The 16369-nt window shown below is 40.3% G+C and overlaps 1 protein-coding gene across 4 annotated transcripts in view; it reads right to left on the bottom strand.

Annotated features, from left to right (window-relative positions):
• Kif1b (kinesin family member 1B) overlaps positions 1-16369 on the bottom strand; it is a 140288-nt gene that overhangs the window by 64923 nt on the left and 58996 nt on the right. For 3 of the 4 annotated variants that reach the window (XM_048350209.1, XM_048350207.1, XM_048350208.1), the window contains exons 13-18: positions 14735-14868; positions 7924-8003; positions 6008-6083; positions 2936-3015; positions 2348-2454; positions 1301-1384 (exon numbers count right to left, since the gene is read on the bottom strand). In XM_048350209.1, the coding sequence (XP_048206166.1) occupies positions 1301-1384; positions 2348-2454; positions 2936-3015; positions 6008-6083; positions 7924-8003; positions 14735-14868 (561 nt within the window). Of the gene's footprint in view, positions 1-1300; positions 1385-2347; positions 2455-2935; positions 3016-6007; positions 6084-7923; positions 8004-14734; positions 14947-16369 lie in introns of all 4 variants that reach the window. The other variant, XM_048350206.1, reaches the window with a different exon arrangement.

Genomic DNA, 16369 nt, shown 5'->3' with positions numbered 1-16369 from the left:
TTGTGCGTACAAGGCCCTGAGTTCAATTTCTGGTACTGCAAAAGAAAAAAAGGCTAGGGGATGGCTTCAGTTCAATCTGTAGTGTGTGTACATACACACACACTTTTATTTGGGCTCACATGTGGGCTTTGGGCATGACAAACAAGTGTCTTACCACTGAGCTACCAAACTTGCTCCAAGAAATCCTTTTTTTTTTTTTTAATTGTTATTATAAAGGCAATGTACAGTTACATGAGTCAGGTAAACAGTACACCCCTTTTTGGATGATGTCAGCCCTTCTCTTGCTCACCTCAGTTTTAACCTCAAAATCTTTTTTTTTCTTTTCCTTTTTTTTTGTCATTGTGGGGGTTGAGCTCAGGGCCTGAGCACTGTTGTCGAGCTTTTTTTCCCACCCCCCCACCCCAGTCCTGGGGCCTGAGCACTGTCTCTGGCTTTTTTTTTTGCTCAAGGCTAGCACTCTGATCTCTTGAGCCACAGCGCCACTTCTGGCTTTTTCTATATATGTGGTGCTGAGGAATCAAACCCAGGGCTTCACATATACGAGGCAAGCACTCTACCACTAGGCCATAGTCCCAGCCCTTGTCAAGCTTTTTTACTCAAGGCAAGCATTCTACTACTTTGAGCCACAGTGCCACTTCTGCTATTCTGTTGTTAATTGGAGATAAGAGGCTCACAGACTTTCCTGCCCAGGCTGACAGAAGTGTAATCCTCAGCTCTCAGCCTACTGAGTAGCTAGGATTACAGGAATGAGTCACCTGCACCTGACCTTGAAAATCTTTTTTTTTTTTCCTGGGGGGGGGGGAGTTGAAGTCTGGGCTCTTATGTATTACACAGGAACTATGCCCCTAAGTCATGCCTCCAGCTGGCATTTTGCTGGTTAATGGGTAATGAAGTCTAGTGAACTTTTCTGTGTAGACTAGTTTTGATATGAGATCCTCTAAGACTCAGCCTCCTAAGTAGCCAAGATTACAGGCCACTGGCAGTTGGCTAAGAAATCATATTTTGAATATGCATAGGATCTAGTGTTGACACATACATAGTACTTGGTGGCTGAGGCAGGAAGACAGCGAGCTGAAGTACAGCCTGCTATAACTAAGGCTACAGAGCAAGACACCATCATCTCAAACAAAGAAACATGACCTCACTCTCCTAGTACAAAAAGACAGGTTTCAAAAGTTTTATAAGAACATAAATACTAATGCTGTCATATCAGCCTTTAAACAAGTAGTTACACATTAGAGTTGTTCGTGTAAGCCATATATACACACTGCTTACAATTTCCACCCTCTCCCAGTCTCACCTGAGCGTAGCTGGACAGGCTGGGCCACCCTCTTGCCATTCACATAGGTTTCTGAGCGCTCACAGGGCTCTAGAGTCACGATAACTAGGAGGAACACAAACCAATGTCATTCCCACAGACCAATGGAACCACATAACTGAAAGGAGCTGACTGTCAGCATGCACGCTACATAGAGTACACTGCTTCAGCCAATCAATCAAGTGGTTGAAGTGTCTTTAAGGCAGTTCTTTTCATTTTACCAGAACTAGAAGGACCAACATAAGAGACTACTTGAAGCTATGGCTAAGATAGAAACATTGAACTAAATCTGACAAACTTCAGAAGAAGATAGAAAATATTAGTTTCAACAACACCTAATAGTTCAGTGAACAGAACTGAAAATCATCAGAAACCTTAAGTGTGAGATGTACAAATAATAACTAAAAGTTACTATGTTGGTTAAGGAAAAAGCATATACAGAAGAAATCAGTAACCAAACTCCAAATACTATTAGTTTGTTGCTGTTTCATTAATTATATAAGCTAGTCTTTCAAATAAAACTACATTTTCTTGAGTTACGATGAAGTTGTTTTATTTTTGGGTTTTATTTTTTTATTTTTTTGGCCAGTCCTGGGGCTTGAACTCAGGGCATGAGCATTCTTCCTGGCTTCTTTTTGCTCAACGCTAGTACTCTGCCAATTTGAGCCACAGTGCCACTTCTGGCCTTCTCTATATATGTCGTGCTGAGGAATCGAACCCAGAGCTTCATTAAAATCTCCTACTATCCAGAAAATTCTTCTCTTACTTTTCTACTAATTAGCATTCAAAACCAATCCTAATGAGCCTATGTCCTTGCTCAGTTCTTGGCAGTAACAAAAGGGCTTCCTTTGTCCATGCTATTTTCATGTAAAGTGGCGACATTGGTCCCTGCATTTATAAGCAGCCCAGGTTTTTCAGTATTAATTGTAAAAGAAAGCACCATTAAGGGACAGGGATAACAAGTCTTAAGAGTTTCTCATAGTATAAGATGAAAAAGTTGCCCGAGGAGCTCAAAGCAGGGGCTCTCACCTTCACCACTGTTGTTTCTCTCGCTCCGGAAGATACAATGCTCTTCTTTAATGTGGGCCCCACTCAGCACTATGTCCTGGCGCCGGTCAGCATCTGCCTGGCCAACCCTGAACACAAAATAAAAGTGTTTCCCAGGGAAATTCAGACACAAAAAGCACTTACAAACAATGAGCCTCTTTCTCCCAAAGAATACTCTTTGGTATATACAAAAAAAGGTATTGGCTTTTTGTATCAGAAGCTTTGGACTACAAATTCTATTCGAGTCTATGATCACTCTGCATGAGAGTAAGAATCAAAGAGAATGGTACACTGATGTAAGTCCTACAGCATAACAAAAAGATGTGCACGAGCTAAATCTCTAATGAACTCACATGTGCTCTCAAAAGGAAAAAAAAATCAGTCTTCTAGAGAAAAACTCAACGCTAACTGGTTCTACTTACAAAATTTAGGATGAGGGATAGTGTAACTCCTTCAAACATGAGAAACAAAATTCATTCAAAAAATAAAAAGTTGTCAACAAGTTCCCTTCAGTTATTAGCCAAGAAAGAGAAAAGAAAACATTGTACCAGACCAGAAACAAAAATATACCTTGTAATTCCATCTTTGATGTAATAAAGCAGGCATTCAGACATCAGTGGGTCTTCATTGAGGTTAACAAGATGAGGGGTCTGAAAAAGATTATAGATTATCAGTTTGGTGCATGTATCAGGAGAGTGGTAAGAAGGGGTACTCTCAGGAAACCAGGCTTCCCAGAATCCCCATAGGCCTCCCTAAACTGCACCAATACATTCTGTTTAAAAACATGAACTCTGGGCTGGGAATGTGGCTTAGTGTTAGAGTGCTTGCTTAGTATGCATGACCCTCTGGGTTAGATCTCAATACCACATAAACAGAAAAACCTGGAAGTGCTGCTGTAGCTGAAGAGGTAGAGTTCTCTAGCCTTAAGCAAAAAGAAGCCAGGGACAGTGACCAGGCCCTGGCCAGGCCCTGAGTTCAAATCCCAGGACTAGCAAAACAAAACAAAACAAATAAGCCCAAAAACTCTGGGATAAAGAACAAGAACCAGTTCTAGATAAGGTCAAAGAACAATGCACAAAGAAAAGCTAAAACAGACTGATTCTCCAGTGGGTTAAATACAACTGTTGTAAATGCATGGAAAAGTAAAAAAATTAATAAACTCTTGAATTTTCAAATTCATAAATCTTTCAGATTCATTACACACACCCCTACACACATTACTTCCTTCTGTAACTTTCATCAATTCTTCCATAGCCACAGTTTTGTCTTTAGTTTATTAGTCTTTCTCTTAAAGAAAAAAATTAAATTATTGATATTCAACAATGTTGAAAAATATTCATTTAGCTCTAATGTTTCTAAAATAGTCTAAAAACAAACCTTCTTTGGGCAAAAGACCCCACTGGAATGCAAAAATAAATCACATGATCTTGGTGCCAAAATCTACTCAAGCAGTACTAGTATGTGAGAAAATGAAAAATGAGTCAGAGGAGATGGTGAGAAAGCAATTAGTAAAACTACTACAACTTCACTGGCTTCCACCTTTGTAGTTTAAGAAGTCAGCTGGTTTGGTAAGTCAAAGCCTTTTGTGAGCATCATTCTTTCAGGTCCCTTCAGGAGCCTAAGAAAAAGAAACTGTGAGGAACAGGTTTTTAAAATGGAGTTTGATGTGGTCAGTAGTGTTTCTCCCTTTCCTGAGTAGGACCTTAAAGTAAAATGAGCAAAATAAAACACAAAGCTAGAAAAGCAAAGATTATAGTTTAGAATGCTTTCTTCTTTCCTCCTCCTCCTCTTCTTCTCTTACCTCTTCCTCCTCCTCTTTTCCTTCCTCCTCCTCCTCTCTCCTTCTTGGTCCTTTTTCTCGTTCTTTTAAGGCACTGGAATTTGAACTCAGGGCCCTGATCTTACTAGGTGGGCAATTTTCTACCTGAGTCATGCCTTCAGCCCCTTTTTGCTTAAGTTATTTTTCATATAGGGTCCTATGTTTTTGTCCTGGGCTGGCCTCAGATTGCAATCCTCCTACCTATACCCTCTCCCTTGTAGCTGGAATCACAGGTACATACCGCCACACCTGGCTTGTTGGCAGGCCTTTCAACTGTGATCCTCTGGATCTCTGCCTTTCCAAATGGCTGAGATTACAGGTATGAGCCACTATACCAGCTCTTCTGCTTTTCACATAGTACTTGTTCAAGTTATTTTTTTTTAACTTGTCAGTGAAAGTAAATTTTTACAAGTTGTTACAAAAGCTTTCCTCATTTTGTATTTATTTTACGTCATTGTTTTGGTAGCAATGGGGATTGAACCCAGGACCTTGCACATATGCAAATACTCTACCACTGATTTATATCCCCATCCCTTCTCTCAGTTTTGTTTTGTTTTTTCGTCAATAGTGGGGCTTGAACTCATGGCCTGGGTGCTGTCCCCTGAGCGATTAACTCCTTACTCAAGGCTATTGCTCTACCACTTTTAGTCTTAGCATTACTTCGTTTTCTGGTGACGGATTTTGCTGCCCAGGCTGGCTTTGAACCACAATCGTCAGATCTCAGCCTTCTGACTAGCTAGGATTACAAGTGTGAGCCAGCAGCACCCAGTTGTCCCAGGTTTTAACACAGGAAGTTATTATAAAATACCTTCAGAAGCACACCAAGGCATAATTTCATTCTATCAAAACTGTAACTATGGCTGGGTGCTATGTCTATAATCTCTAGAAGCTAAGATTTGAGGATCAAGGTTTGAAGCCAGCCCAGGAAAAAAAAAAGTCTAAGATTCTTATCTCCAATTAAGAACTAAAAAGCAGGCTGGGAATATGGCTTAGTGGTAGAGTGCTTGCCTAGCATGCATGAAGCTCTGGGTTCGATTCCCCAGTACCACACAAACAGAAAAAGCCAGAAGTGGCGCTGTGGCTCAAGTAGTAGAGTGCTAGTCTTGAGCAAAAGCAGCTCAGGGAAAGTGCCCAGGCCCCGAGTTCAAGACCCGGGGGTTGGGGGGAAGAAATAAAGACCTAAAAGAGCTGGAAGTGAAGATATGGCACTAGTGGTAGACTGTTAGTTTTGAGCAAAAAAAAAAAAAGGCACAAAGACAGTGTTCAGGCCTTGAGCCCCAAGACCCAGGACTGGGAAACAAAAAACAAAAACAAAAACAAAAAAAGCCCTGTAAGGTCTCTATGGTCATTAAGCAATATATCTGAATAAATGCAAGTTGAAGGATATTTTCATATTAGCTATTATTTTCATATTAGCATCAATTAGTTGTACAAGAGAGTTTTATCATGATGCCCTCAACAGACAAAGGCTGTCATTCTCCCTCAATCTTCCTTCCTCCAAGGAAAAACTACTGAACTGTGAAAACTATTCATTATACGTGTGTGTGTGTTATATGTTATACACACACAAGGTTTCTGACATGGGCTGGGAATATGGCCTAATGGCAAGAGTGCTTGCCTCCTGTACATGAAGCCCTGGGTTTGATTCCTCAGTACCATGTATATAGAAAAGGCCAGAAGTGGCGCTGTGGCTCAAGTGGCAGAGTGCTAGCCTTGAGCAAAAAGAAGCCAGGGACAGTGCTCAGGCCCTGAGTCCAAGCCCCAGGACTGGCCAAAAAAAAGAAAAAAGAAAAAAAAAAAAGGTTTCTGACATGGTTTCTTACCTTTTTAGGTGAGAAAACTCCCAGTGTTCCTCCATCTTCCCGAATGGCAACTCCCATCTCAGCCAACAAGGCCTCTCTGGAGGAAATCAACACAAAATAAAACAAGTACATAAGAGTACCAACACCTACATTTCACATAGTTCTGTCTAGTGTGAACTTTAAAATAAAGCAAGCAAAACAAAAACAGACGGAAAAAGTTGGCAATGCAAATGTACAATGGTGTGCCTACCAAAAATAGAGTATGTACCTATATAATCACTCAGATAAGAAACTTCTCTCAAGCTGGGGGTATAGTTCAGTGGTAGAAAATGTATCCAGCATTTGTGAGGCCATGGAATCAATCCCAAGTCAGCCCATGCACACATCCCAAAAAGGGGAAAGTAACTTTAAATGGAGTATAATCTGTACATGTGATTTCCTCAAATGTTGTTTCTATATCTATCATCATTTTCGTTCAATAATCCTAATTTAAAACATAAAAATAAAATTTAAAAATTCTTGCTTTTATTCTTAGTCCATCAATATACTATAACTTAGTCCTGACTTTTTTTTTGGGGGGGGGGTCCAAGACTGAGACTAGAATTCGGTAACTGATGTTTTTGCTCACTGGCTTGCTCTCTAGCCATAAAGCCACACCTCCAAATCCAGAACTGACACCTTTTAACTATGTATTGATTCCAATAAAGAAAGTGTCATTTTAGAGCTAAGAGATAGCATCCAATGATCCGGTCACAGTGCAGATGAGCGCGCGTGTGCAAACACTCTTTTTCTCTCACATACACACACACTGAGGAGCATATTTGAAAACTGAGGTGCCAGACTTTGAAGTCAGGCCCCACCACGTGAACCCCATTTTAGAATCGAACCCTGAGCCAATCAGATTTGTACCTGTGTTCTAATCTTGCTTGCACAGCTGATGTAACCTTGTTCTTTGCCTTTATAAGCCCTGTGTAATCACAGCTCGGGGCTTCCTCCTAACCTCCGCTGTGTCGGTGGGTAGGACGAGGCCCGAGTTGGCAGCTCGTTAAATAAAACCTTGCCTTGCTTTTGCATTTCGGAGTGTCTGAATCTCGGTGGTCTTCTTGGGGGTGGTCTTGCGACTTGGCACAACAAAAACCACTGACACATGTACCCATAAACAGGTTAATGGGCAAACAAATGGTGATATATTATTCAAACAACAAAATAATGCTCAGAAATTTAAAAAGGACTATATTATTGCATACAAAACAAGATGAATTATTCTCAAAAATGTTGCCCACAGCATAAGGAATCAAATAGAAGAGTATATGTGTACTCAAGCAATCTTTCTATAGTTTTAGAACAGTAAAACTAACTAAAATGAGAGAAATCTAGTCAGTGCCTCCATGGAACACAGACGGAGAGAATCATAAATTGCCATGGAGAACTTTCTCGAAAAACAGAAATGTTCTAGGTTCTCACTAGAGTAGTGACAGCCTCACTGTATGCACGTCAAATTTCAATTTTAGATATTAGGGAGTAGGGGTTAAGAGAGAACAAATTTTCATCCATAACTATATCTCTTACCCAATAATTCTAGAAAAGGTAATTCTGTAAGAGTAGTCAGAACAGCCCTTGGGTTTGGGCCACTGTCAAAGGTAGTCTACTTTTTACAAACGAAGAACCCCCTCCCTTAATACGTTCCACTTTTATGGGCCCTCAGCAAGTATGTTAACTATTAAGCAAGTAACTGTCTAGAGAGCCTTTAAATATACAGATTTCACTTCAAAGTGTGAATGACTGGTCACAAGTCACTAGCAAGAGTGACTTTTATATATATACACACTTTAGGAATGAGTGTTGTTTTTTAACTTCCAGTTCATCTTTTCTTACTATGAAAGTGAGCCAAATTCTTGAGAAAACTTTAAAACATTTCCATATTTTAACCTCCTGACCTCTCCATTCTGATGGCTTCTGTTTTACGAAGCTTTTCTTCCCAAGTTTCATTCAATTCAGCAATGATCTTCTCTGATTCCTATGGATAGAAGAACACATTTAAAGTGACAGTCCCATAATGTAGTATGCAATATCTAAGAAGGGAAGCAAGAAGCAGATTTTCCCTTTGAGGACATAAAGCATAATTTATGTGAAATCTTCTTCTAATATGTAAAGTAAGGATCATAAAGACTGGGACTAAAATCATGTCAGCCCCAAACAACATAATTCCTCCAAATCCTAATAAAAAACATTTGAATGTTAGTACATCTGTGTATGTGCGTACATGAAAGTGGGAAAAAGGTAATATTAATACTCCAAAATGTGAGACTTGGCTGGGAATATGGCCTAGTGGCAAGAGTGCTTGCCTTGTATACATGAAGCCCTGGGTTCGATTCCCCAGTGCCACATATATAGAAAATGGCCAGAAATGGTGCTGTGGCTCAAGTGGCAGGGTGCTGGCCTTGAGCAAAAAGAAGCCAGGGACAGTGCTCAGGCCCTGAGTCCAAGCCCAAGGACTGGCCAAAAAAAAAAAAAAAAAAAAGTGAGACTTTTTTTCTGACAAACACATCTATAAAATAATTAAGTTCCCCAAAGCTATCCATTCCTCACAATCGCAGTACTCTCCCCTGCCTAAGACCCACAAGCCAATATAGAAAAGCTTAGTATTAAATCTAAAAGTATGTAATCACAAATAACAATTTACTAATCACTTGCTGCTTACTGTATTATATAAATGTAAGAACTAAAGCTGATTTCATCCAACAATTATGTACAACTTGTTCTTAGCCACACCTTATTCTTACACAACTAGAGAATACAGCAGGGAATAAAATCCCTGCCTTATGGAGACTTACATTCTAACAAGACCAAGATTATTTTTTTTTAACTGTATATGTTAGTATAGAGGCTTGAACTCCAACTCTCATTCAGTGTTTTTGTTCATGGCTGGCACTCTACCAATTGAACCATGCCTCCAGCCTGGCTTTTTGCTGGCTAATTGGAAATAGGAGTCTCACAGACTTCTGGGCTGGCTTCAAAGGGCAATCCTTAAGATCTCAGCCTACTGAATAAGCTGGGATGACAGGCATGAGCGACCACCGCTGGCTGAGACCAAGATAGTTTTGATTAGTAAGTACACAGTACACTGACCATGCTAAGTGCTTTTGAGGAAAATAAATCAGGAAGGAAAGGATGACGAGAGAAGAGCAGCTGAGGGTACAGTTTAAGGTGAGGCTGTCAGGACTGGCCTCACTCAGTAGGTTATGTGTGAGCTGAAAGAGCTGCTGTGTGGGCATGTAGGAGACAGGTAGAAAAAGGCCTAAGATACCATGCTGCAGGACTGAGAACTGCTAACAGAACAGGATGCTAAATGCTAGACCTGAGCTCCCACAGGCGTCTATTAGGAGGGTGACTCAAGGAGAGTGAGGCGGGGCGTAGCCAGAGGAATGAAAGACAAACAGGGACTGACTAACTAGTGAAGAATGGAGGATCCTAAAAGTGTGGGGGGGGGTGGGGGGACAAAGGCAGGAGAAAATGTTAGTTATGGAGAGAAAATCAGCTTGGGGTATGGCTCAGAGGTAGAGGTAGAGTGCTTGCCCTTGAATGTGTAAGCTCTGGGTTCAACCCCCAGCATTGGAGGAAAAAAATCAGATGATGACCAAGAAAGTTTTAACTTGAATCCCTTAACAGGTCACTCTAGGAAGCACATGTTCTTTCTTTCCTTTTTTTTTTTTTTTTTTTTTGCCAGTCCTGGGCCTTGAACTCAGGGCCTGAGCACTGTCCCTGGCTTCTTTTTGCTCAAGGCTAGCACTCTGCCACTTGAGCCACAGTGCTACTTCTGGCCGTTTTCTGTATATGTGGTGCTGGGGAATCGAACCCAGGGCCTCATGTATACAAGGCAAGCATTCTTGCCACTAGGCCATATCCCCAGCCCCCACATGTTCTTTCTTAAAGTAACACACAATCAAAAGACTTCAAGTCATGGGAAAGGGGTGACATTGTCTAAAAAGAAATTTACTTTCTACCTGAATTATGTAACTGTAAACCCTCTGTACATCATCTTTATAATAATAAAAAATTAATTTAAGCCGGACACCAGTGGCTCACATCTATAATCCTGCTACTCAGGAGGCTGAGATCTAAGGATCACGATTTGAAGCCAGCCAAAGCAGAAAAGTACCTGTGAGACTCTTATCTCCAATTAACCGCTCAAAAACTGAAAGCAGAGCTATGGCTCAGAGTGGTAGAACACTAGTCTTTTTTTTTTTTTGGCGCCACTTCTGGCCATTTTCTGTATATGTGGTGCTGGGGAATCGAACCCAGGGCCTCATGTATACGAGGCAAGCACTTTTGCCACTAGGCCATATCCCCAGCCCCAGAACACTAGTCTTGAGCACAAATAGGCTCAAGGACAGCACCTAGGCCCTGAGTTCAAGCCCCACAACTGACAAAAATAATAATAATTTTTAAAAGACAAAAACTCTTTAAGTCAATAGTCCACAAAACAGCTCACCATAACTGAGAGAAACTGAAGGATAGTCTTGTTTTCAAGCCTGAAAAAACTCAGTGTAAAAACAAAAACAAAGCCAGGAGCTTGTGGCTCGTGCCTGTAATCCCACCTACTGAGGAGGCTGAGATCTGAGGATCATAGTTGGAAGCCAGCCTAGGCAGGAACATCGATGAGACTTTTATCTCCAATAAACTCCAATGACACTGTAGTTCAAATGGTAAAGCACTAGCTTTGAGCAAAAGAAGCTCAGGGATGGCGCCCAAGCCCTGAGCTCTAGCTCCAGGACCGGCACATACAAAATACATACATACATAATACATGCACACATAAACAAACAGAAAAGCCTTCGGGAAGTTAGCACTCAGTCTAAGAATCATGTATGTCTGCTTCTCTCTCTATACACACACTACACACGCACACACACACACACACACGCACACACACAGCACTGGTTAATAAATTATATTTATACAACCATGACAAGTTAATTTAATCCTGAAGGTTCAGTGAAGGAGGCAGATAAGTCCAAAGGACAAATCAGAAATCTTTCCATGAGAAAGCTGCATTTGGAGTTTTGATACTTCAAAAGGTTAAGGACTTACAATGAAACATTCCTTGAAGCCACCCAGATAGCCAAGGTCTTGCTGTATGGCCCCAGCATGCTTAATAAAGGAAGTTCCAAGTATGAGGCCCTCTGCCTGCTCAGCACAGCATCTGCCCTGGCCTCTGCTTCTGAAATGGGTATCTGTGGATATTTATAGGCTAAGCCTTAGAGTGGCACTCACAGTTCTGAGTGATGCCAAACTATAAACACTAGAGCAAGCACACTTTGTGGCTACAGCTACATGTTTAAAACCTTATTGAGCAAGAAACCAAATCAAGGACACAATTGTTACAACTCAGTGTGAGTTGTGACTTAAAACAGAAGCAATTATGTATCACTCTCTTTTGCCAGCTAGGTCTGTAGAAGGATCAAGCTGTGTGTGTGTGACATATGGAAAGAGGCTCTTCAGTGAATGAAGCAGCAGCAGCTCCCACTATAACAGCAGTATACTGACAACTGATCTTTCCTGAAGTCAAAAGTAAAAAGAAGCAACGGAAACAAAATGTCAGGAAAATGAATCAACCTCCACTATTGCTGTTTTCCATTACAGTATTTCTCCGGCAGAGCATGCCTTAGGCAGGCAACTCCAGACAGCCAGCTTCTTTCACTCAACTTCTGTCAGGCACTCTGGATGCATGATGTTTTATGCCTGCATCATTAAAATGCCTGCAAGGAATTCTCCCCATTCACCAGAATGAAAGCAGAGCTAAGTACTTATGCTTCAGTGAATCACTGTTACAATGAAAACAAAACTAAAAAAGCCATTCGTTCTCTCTAGAATAAAGCTAGCGGAAATAAAGGATTTCATTTATGTTAGCTTAAAAAATTTTAAGCAAAGAAAATTATTTGCTGATTAAAGTAACAATTTTGCTTTAATGGGAGAGAAGGGGGCAAGGAACTCCCTAAATAATGACAGCAACGATCCCTGGACTCTATTGGAAGACAGTGGGCAACTTAATTCTTCAAAAGCCTAATGTCTTGACTTCTAGCATCTAACATTATTTTCATTTCATTCCACTTGGCAGTTAGTGAGAAAATTCTCCCTGATACCAAAATAAATGTCAAAAGAAAGAGTAATCACATTTGTGCACTAAGATTTAACAAACCAATAGTAAGATTTGAAATCCCCAAAGAAAAGGAACATTTTATATTAAATCTCTGTAGGTGGGAGGCTTCACTTCTCCTTTCCATACAGCCCTCTATGGCCACTGATGCTCCAATAAGGTCTTTAGTAAAACTTCGCAGTCGACTTTACCAACAGCAGAAATTACCTTGGAGCACGTAACCTTAAACTGAAAGATTTCTATCCTATGTCCTTTTGTTGCAAGGCCTTTCAGAACTTCATTTACTTTTATGTATTTTTTTAAGGAAGAAATGAGATCATTAGTTTTGTTTCTGAAGCATTTTTTTTTAAGTTAGACACTTTTATTAGCAGGCTTTAGTTGTACAAGGGCTGAGGGTTTCATTGTGACATTTTGTCACATGTAAACAATGTATCCTAATCAAATTTCCTCTATCTATTACTTTCCTCCATCCTACTTCCTCCTCAAAACTACTTTATCAGGTTTTAGTATCATATTTTCCTACTGCAAATAAAATGCCAAGGGAAAGGTGAATTAATCAAGAAAAGGTAAAAAATTCTGTAGGAAGAACACTCATCCCATAAATCCCAAAGTGAAAACAGCTGACCTATTAAAGCCACGCCTCTGAGTCACTCAGTGTTCTCAGTCACCCCGAGTAAGGGGCAGGGTGGGAGACAGTGGGCAAAGGTGAAAAGGGCACTTGTCGGGAAGCATGGCTGCAATAATCTCCCCTGAAACACCAGCATTTCAACTCAAAACCTCTTGATTGCTAAGCAGGAGTTCTACTACTTGAGTCATATCTCCAGCCTAACAGCTCACAGGTTTTTTTCTTATGGTGATGGTACTGGAGCTTGAATTGGGGCCTGGGCACTGCCCTTTGTTGCTCAATTCTGGTGTTCTACTACTTGAGTCACACCTCCATATCTGGCTTTTTGGTCACACCTTGCTCTACATCTTGCTTTTTGCCTAGCTGGCTTTGAACCATGATCCTTAGAACTTAAGTCTCCTGGGTACTATAATTACTAGGGGTGAGCCACTGATACCAACCAGGTACTTCCCAGATTCTCTAAAAAAAAAAAAAAAAAATTCTCCCCCCCCTTCCCTGGCACTCTCTCAAACAAAAAAGTTGAAAGGTATGGATCAAGCTAACTTTCCTGGAGGTGACAAACAGAAGAAACACTCTTGGGGTCCCTGATGCTATCCGGTGGATGGCAGGGCCGTTGGCAGCTTGTCTCAGCTCTCCTAGGCAACACTACTCTCAGTGTCTACTCTTACTGCAGACACAAGGCAAGGAAAAAGCTCAGCACTCGAAGGCTTTGCTTCTTCTGACTTTCACATTCATGGAAAAGGCAAGTCAACCTGATCCAGCAGCAAGAGGCTGGGAGAAACCTCAGGCAGCAAAGTGAGGTGCGGCGAGCTGGTGAGCTGCAAACATGCAGCCCTACTGCCCTGAGGCTCCAGGCGTACCAGCACAGGAAAGAGCCCTTCCTCAGCCATAGTCAAGACAGCGTCAAGGCTTTCTATGACCTTCTACAAGACATGATTTTACATACTGGAGGAAACCTGGTGCAGACTACTTGAACCTTCAAACTTGCTTTTAACTATATATTAATTTTACTAACAGAAGAATGGCTTTCTACAAAAGCCCATTTTCAAATGAAACCAAAGTGTTTCTTTATTGGCATTGCTTTTAAAATGAAATCACAAGCCAGGTGCCAGTGGCTCATGCCTATAATCCTAGCTGCTCAGGAAGCTGAGACCTGAGGATTGTGGTTCAAAGCCAGCCTGGGCAGGAAAGTCTGTAAGACTTTTATCTCCAATAAACTACTCAGAAAAAGCCAGAGATGATATGCTATGGCTCAAGTGATAGAGTGCTAGCCTTGAGCTAGTGAAGCTCAGGGATAGTGCCCAGGTCCTGAGTTCAAGCCTCAGGACAAGGGAGGGGGAAGGGAGAAAGGGAGGGAGGGAGGAAAGGAAGGAGGGAGGGAGGGAAGAAAGGAGGGAGGGAAGAAGGAAAGAAGGAAGGAAGGAAGGAAGGAAGGAAATCTCTAAGTACATATTTTTACTATGACTATTTATAAAGTACTCTAAAATCAATGCTTCTGTCTACGCATCAAGTACTTTGCATGGTCAATCTATGGCCTTCTCTGGCCAGCTCAGACTCTAATATTCTGGTGAAAAGAAATTAACTTACAAAGCAGAAAACTTAGAACACCTCTAGGAGTTAAAAAGTTCTCTATAATTTAAGCTGAAAGCTTTGATTTTTTTAATCACTTAGGTATTTATTATGTCAATTATGTAAACAATTATTCTCACAATGACATAAAATAATACTTGAATTACAATGTATTGTTTCTTTAAATTCTAAAATTATTTCCTTTAAAAATTTTATTAGCATAATAGTAAAAAGAGATTTCATAGTGATATTTATCCATATAAGGTACTTCAATTGAATTTACCCTGTCTATACTACCCTTTCTTATTTCCTCTTCCCTCATTTTTTGAAACCTTTGATTTTTAGTCCTAACTCTGCCTTGCAGAGCCACCTTGCATTAGTGTGAGTGATTACTTACTTTTAGACGCTCAATGGCTTCCTCTCCTCCAGGTGTAGACATGATCCTCTCCTGAATGCTGGTCACAGATGTTAAGCCCACCTGACTATTGAGTGAGCAGGAAGATGGAGATGAAGTAAGGGACCCCATGGATGCTGTGGAAAAATTGCCAGGACGTTGATTCTCAGAGGCTAGCAAGTATCTATGTTTATTGTTCTGAAAATCTTTCAGATCTGGAGACAGAAAGAAGGGAAAGAAGAAGAAAAAGAAGAGAGGGAAAGGGACAGAGGAAGAAAAAAAGACAGGAAGGAACACCAGTGTAAGAAAGGACAGCATTGAAGCGCTAAGACAAAGACATGTTCTAATACAAAGACAGTGTGTTAACTGTTCTAGATGGCAGTTCTAAAACATGTCTCTCTTGGTATATTAGACGTTAAGAATCAATTCTGAATTCAGAAACAAAAGGATTCCAGTGCAGGTTAACACTGCATGTAGAAGGCTGTATAATTAGAGCCTCAAAGGTATGCACCTCCAATAGCCAAATTCGATTGCTCCTTTTCTTTCTACTGTTCCAACTCTCAAGACTTCCAAGAAACACTACCTTTAAGTTCTAGCAATTTATAATAGAAAAGAAAATGTAAGGATCCTTTTATTAGTCAGGCCCTATATTTTATGAAATTTAGCCAAATGTTACAGTGAAAACTTTGGGTATTTAGTGATCTTCTTTGTAAAGCAACACTTGACTATGGCAAAAAAAAAAATTTAAATAAATCTTGAATTGCAAAAATGAGAGGGGTTTTGTGTAACTTGGGTTAAGAACTGAATTGTCACAACAAAGAAGAACTAATTGGCAAATTAGTAAAAGTTTTTTTTCACTCATCTATAGTAGCAAACAAAAGGGCTATTTGTTTGCTAATTTAAGAAAAGTCTTTACTGTGTCTAACAGTACAAGCCCTCTGAGTCACTGACAAGCATGATAACCAAGTTTTAGAGGCATTATTTTCATTCATGGTCTATGATAGAACTAGAAAATGGGCTTTTAAATTTAGTTTTGGTGAAAAGACTACAACAGAATTCATTAATATTCTTGTTTGTACTTTTATTAGTTATCCTTCTCAAATAGATACATGAGGTGAACCATAGTTATTGGTGTACTCCTATTTTAAAATTAGCTCTTTTTAAAATTTGAGAAAAGCCGCATTGCTTCAAATTTATATCCAAACTAAGTTTTCCTTAAACAATGTACTATGAGGCAATACTTGAAAAGATTATTCTTTCTGAGTTAATTCGTCTTTACTATTTAATCAAACCCAATACTTGAAGCCCCTAAGTCTGTGATTGCTTCAAGACAGTTTGAAAACCACCATCTGCAAATACAGAACATAAGGAGGCAAGCAAAGAGGCATGTTTTAAAAGGGGGCTAGGGACTAAAGCAAAAAAAAAAAAAAAAAAAGCCACCAAATAGCGGCAGGGTAGGGAAGAGCAGGATGGATGGAGTTTAGAAGGTCCCATGGACACATGCAAGCCCTACAATTAATTTAGAGAAGTAGGTCCACAGAAACTGAGAAGTGGTCAGGGTTGCTCTCCTTCACGGATATGGAATTAAAACTTCGGTCATGCATGGTTTTCAGGAAAAGCCACAGCTGCTCAGGGGAG

This window comes from Perognathus longimembris, chromosome 7 (assembly GCF_023159225.1).
Source record: "Perognathus longimembris pacificus isolate PPM17 chromosome 7, ASM2315922v1, whole genome shotgun sequence".
Taxonomy (NCBI): domain Eukaryota; kingdom Metazoa; phylum Chordata; class Mammalia; order Rodentia; family Heteromyidae; genus Perognathus; species Perognathus longimembris.
Note: the sequence above shows the minus strand (reverse complement) of the source record. Positions and strands in the feature narration are given on the sequence as shown.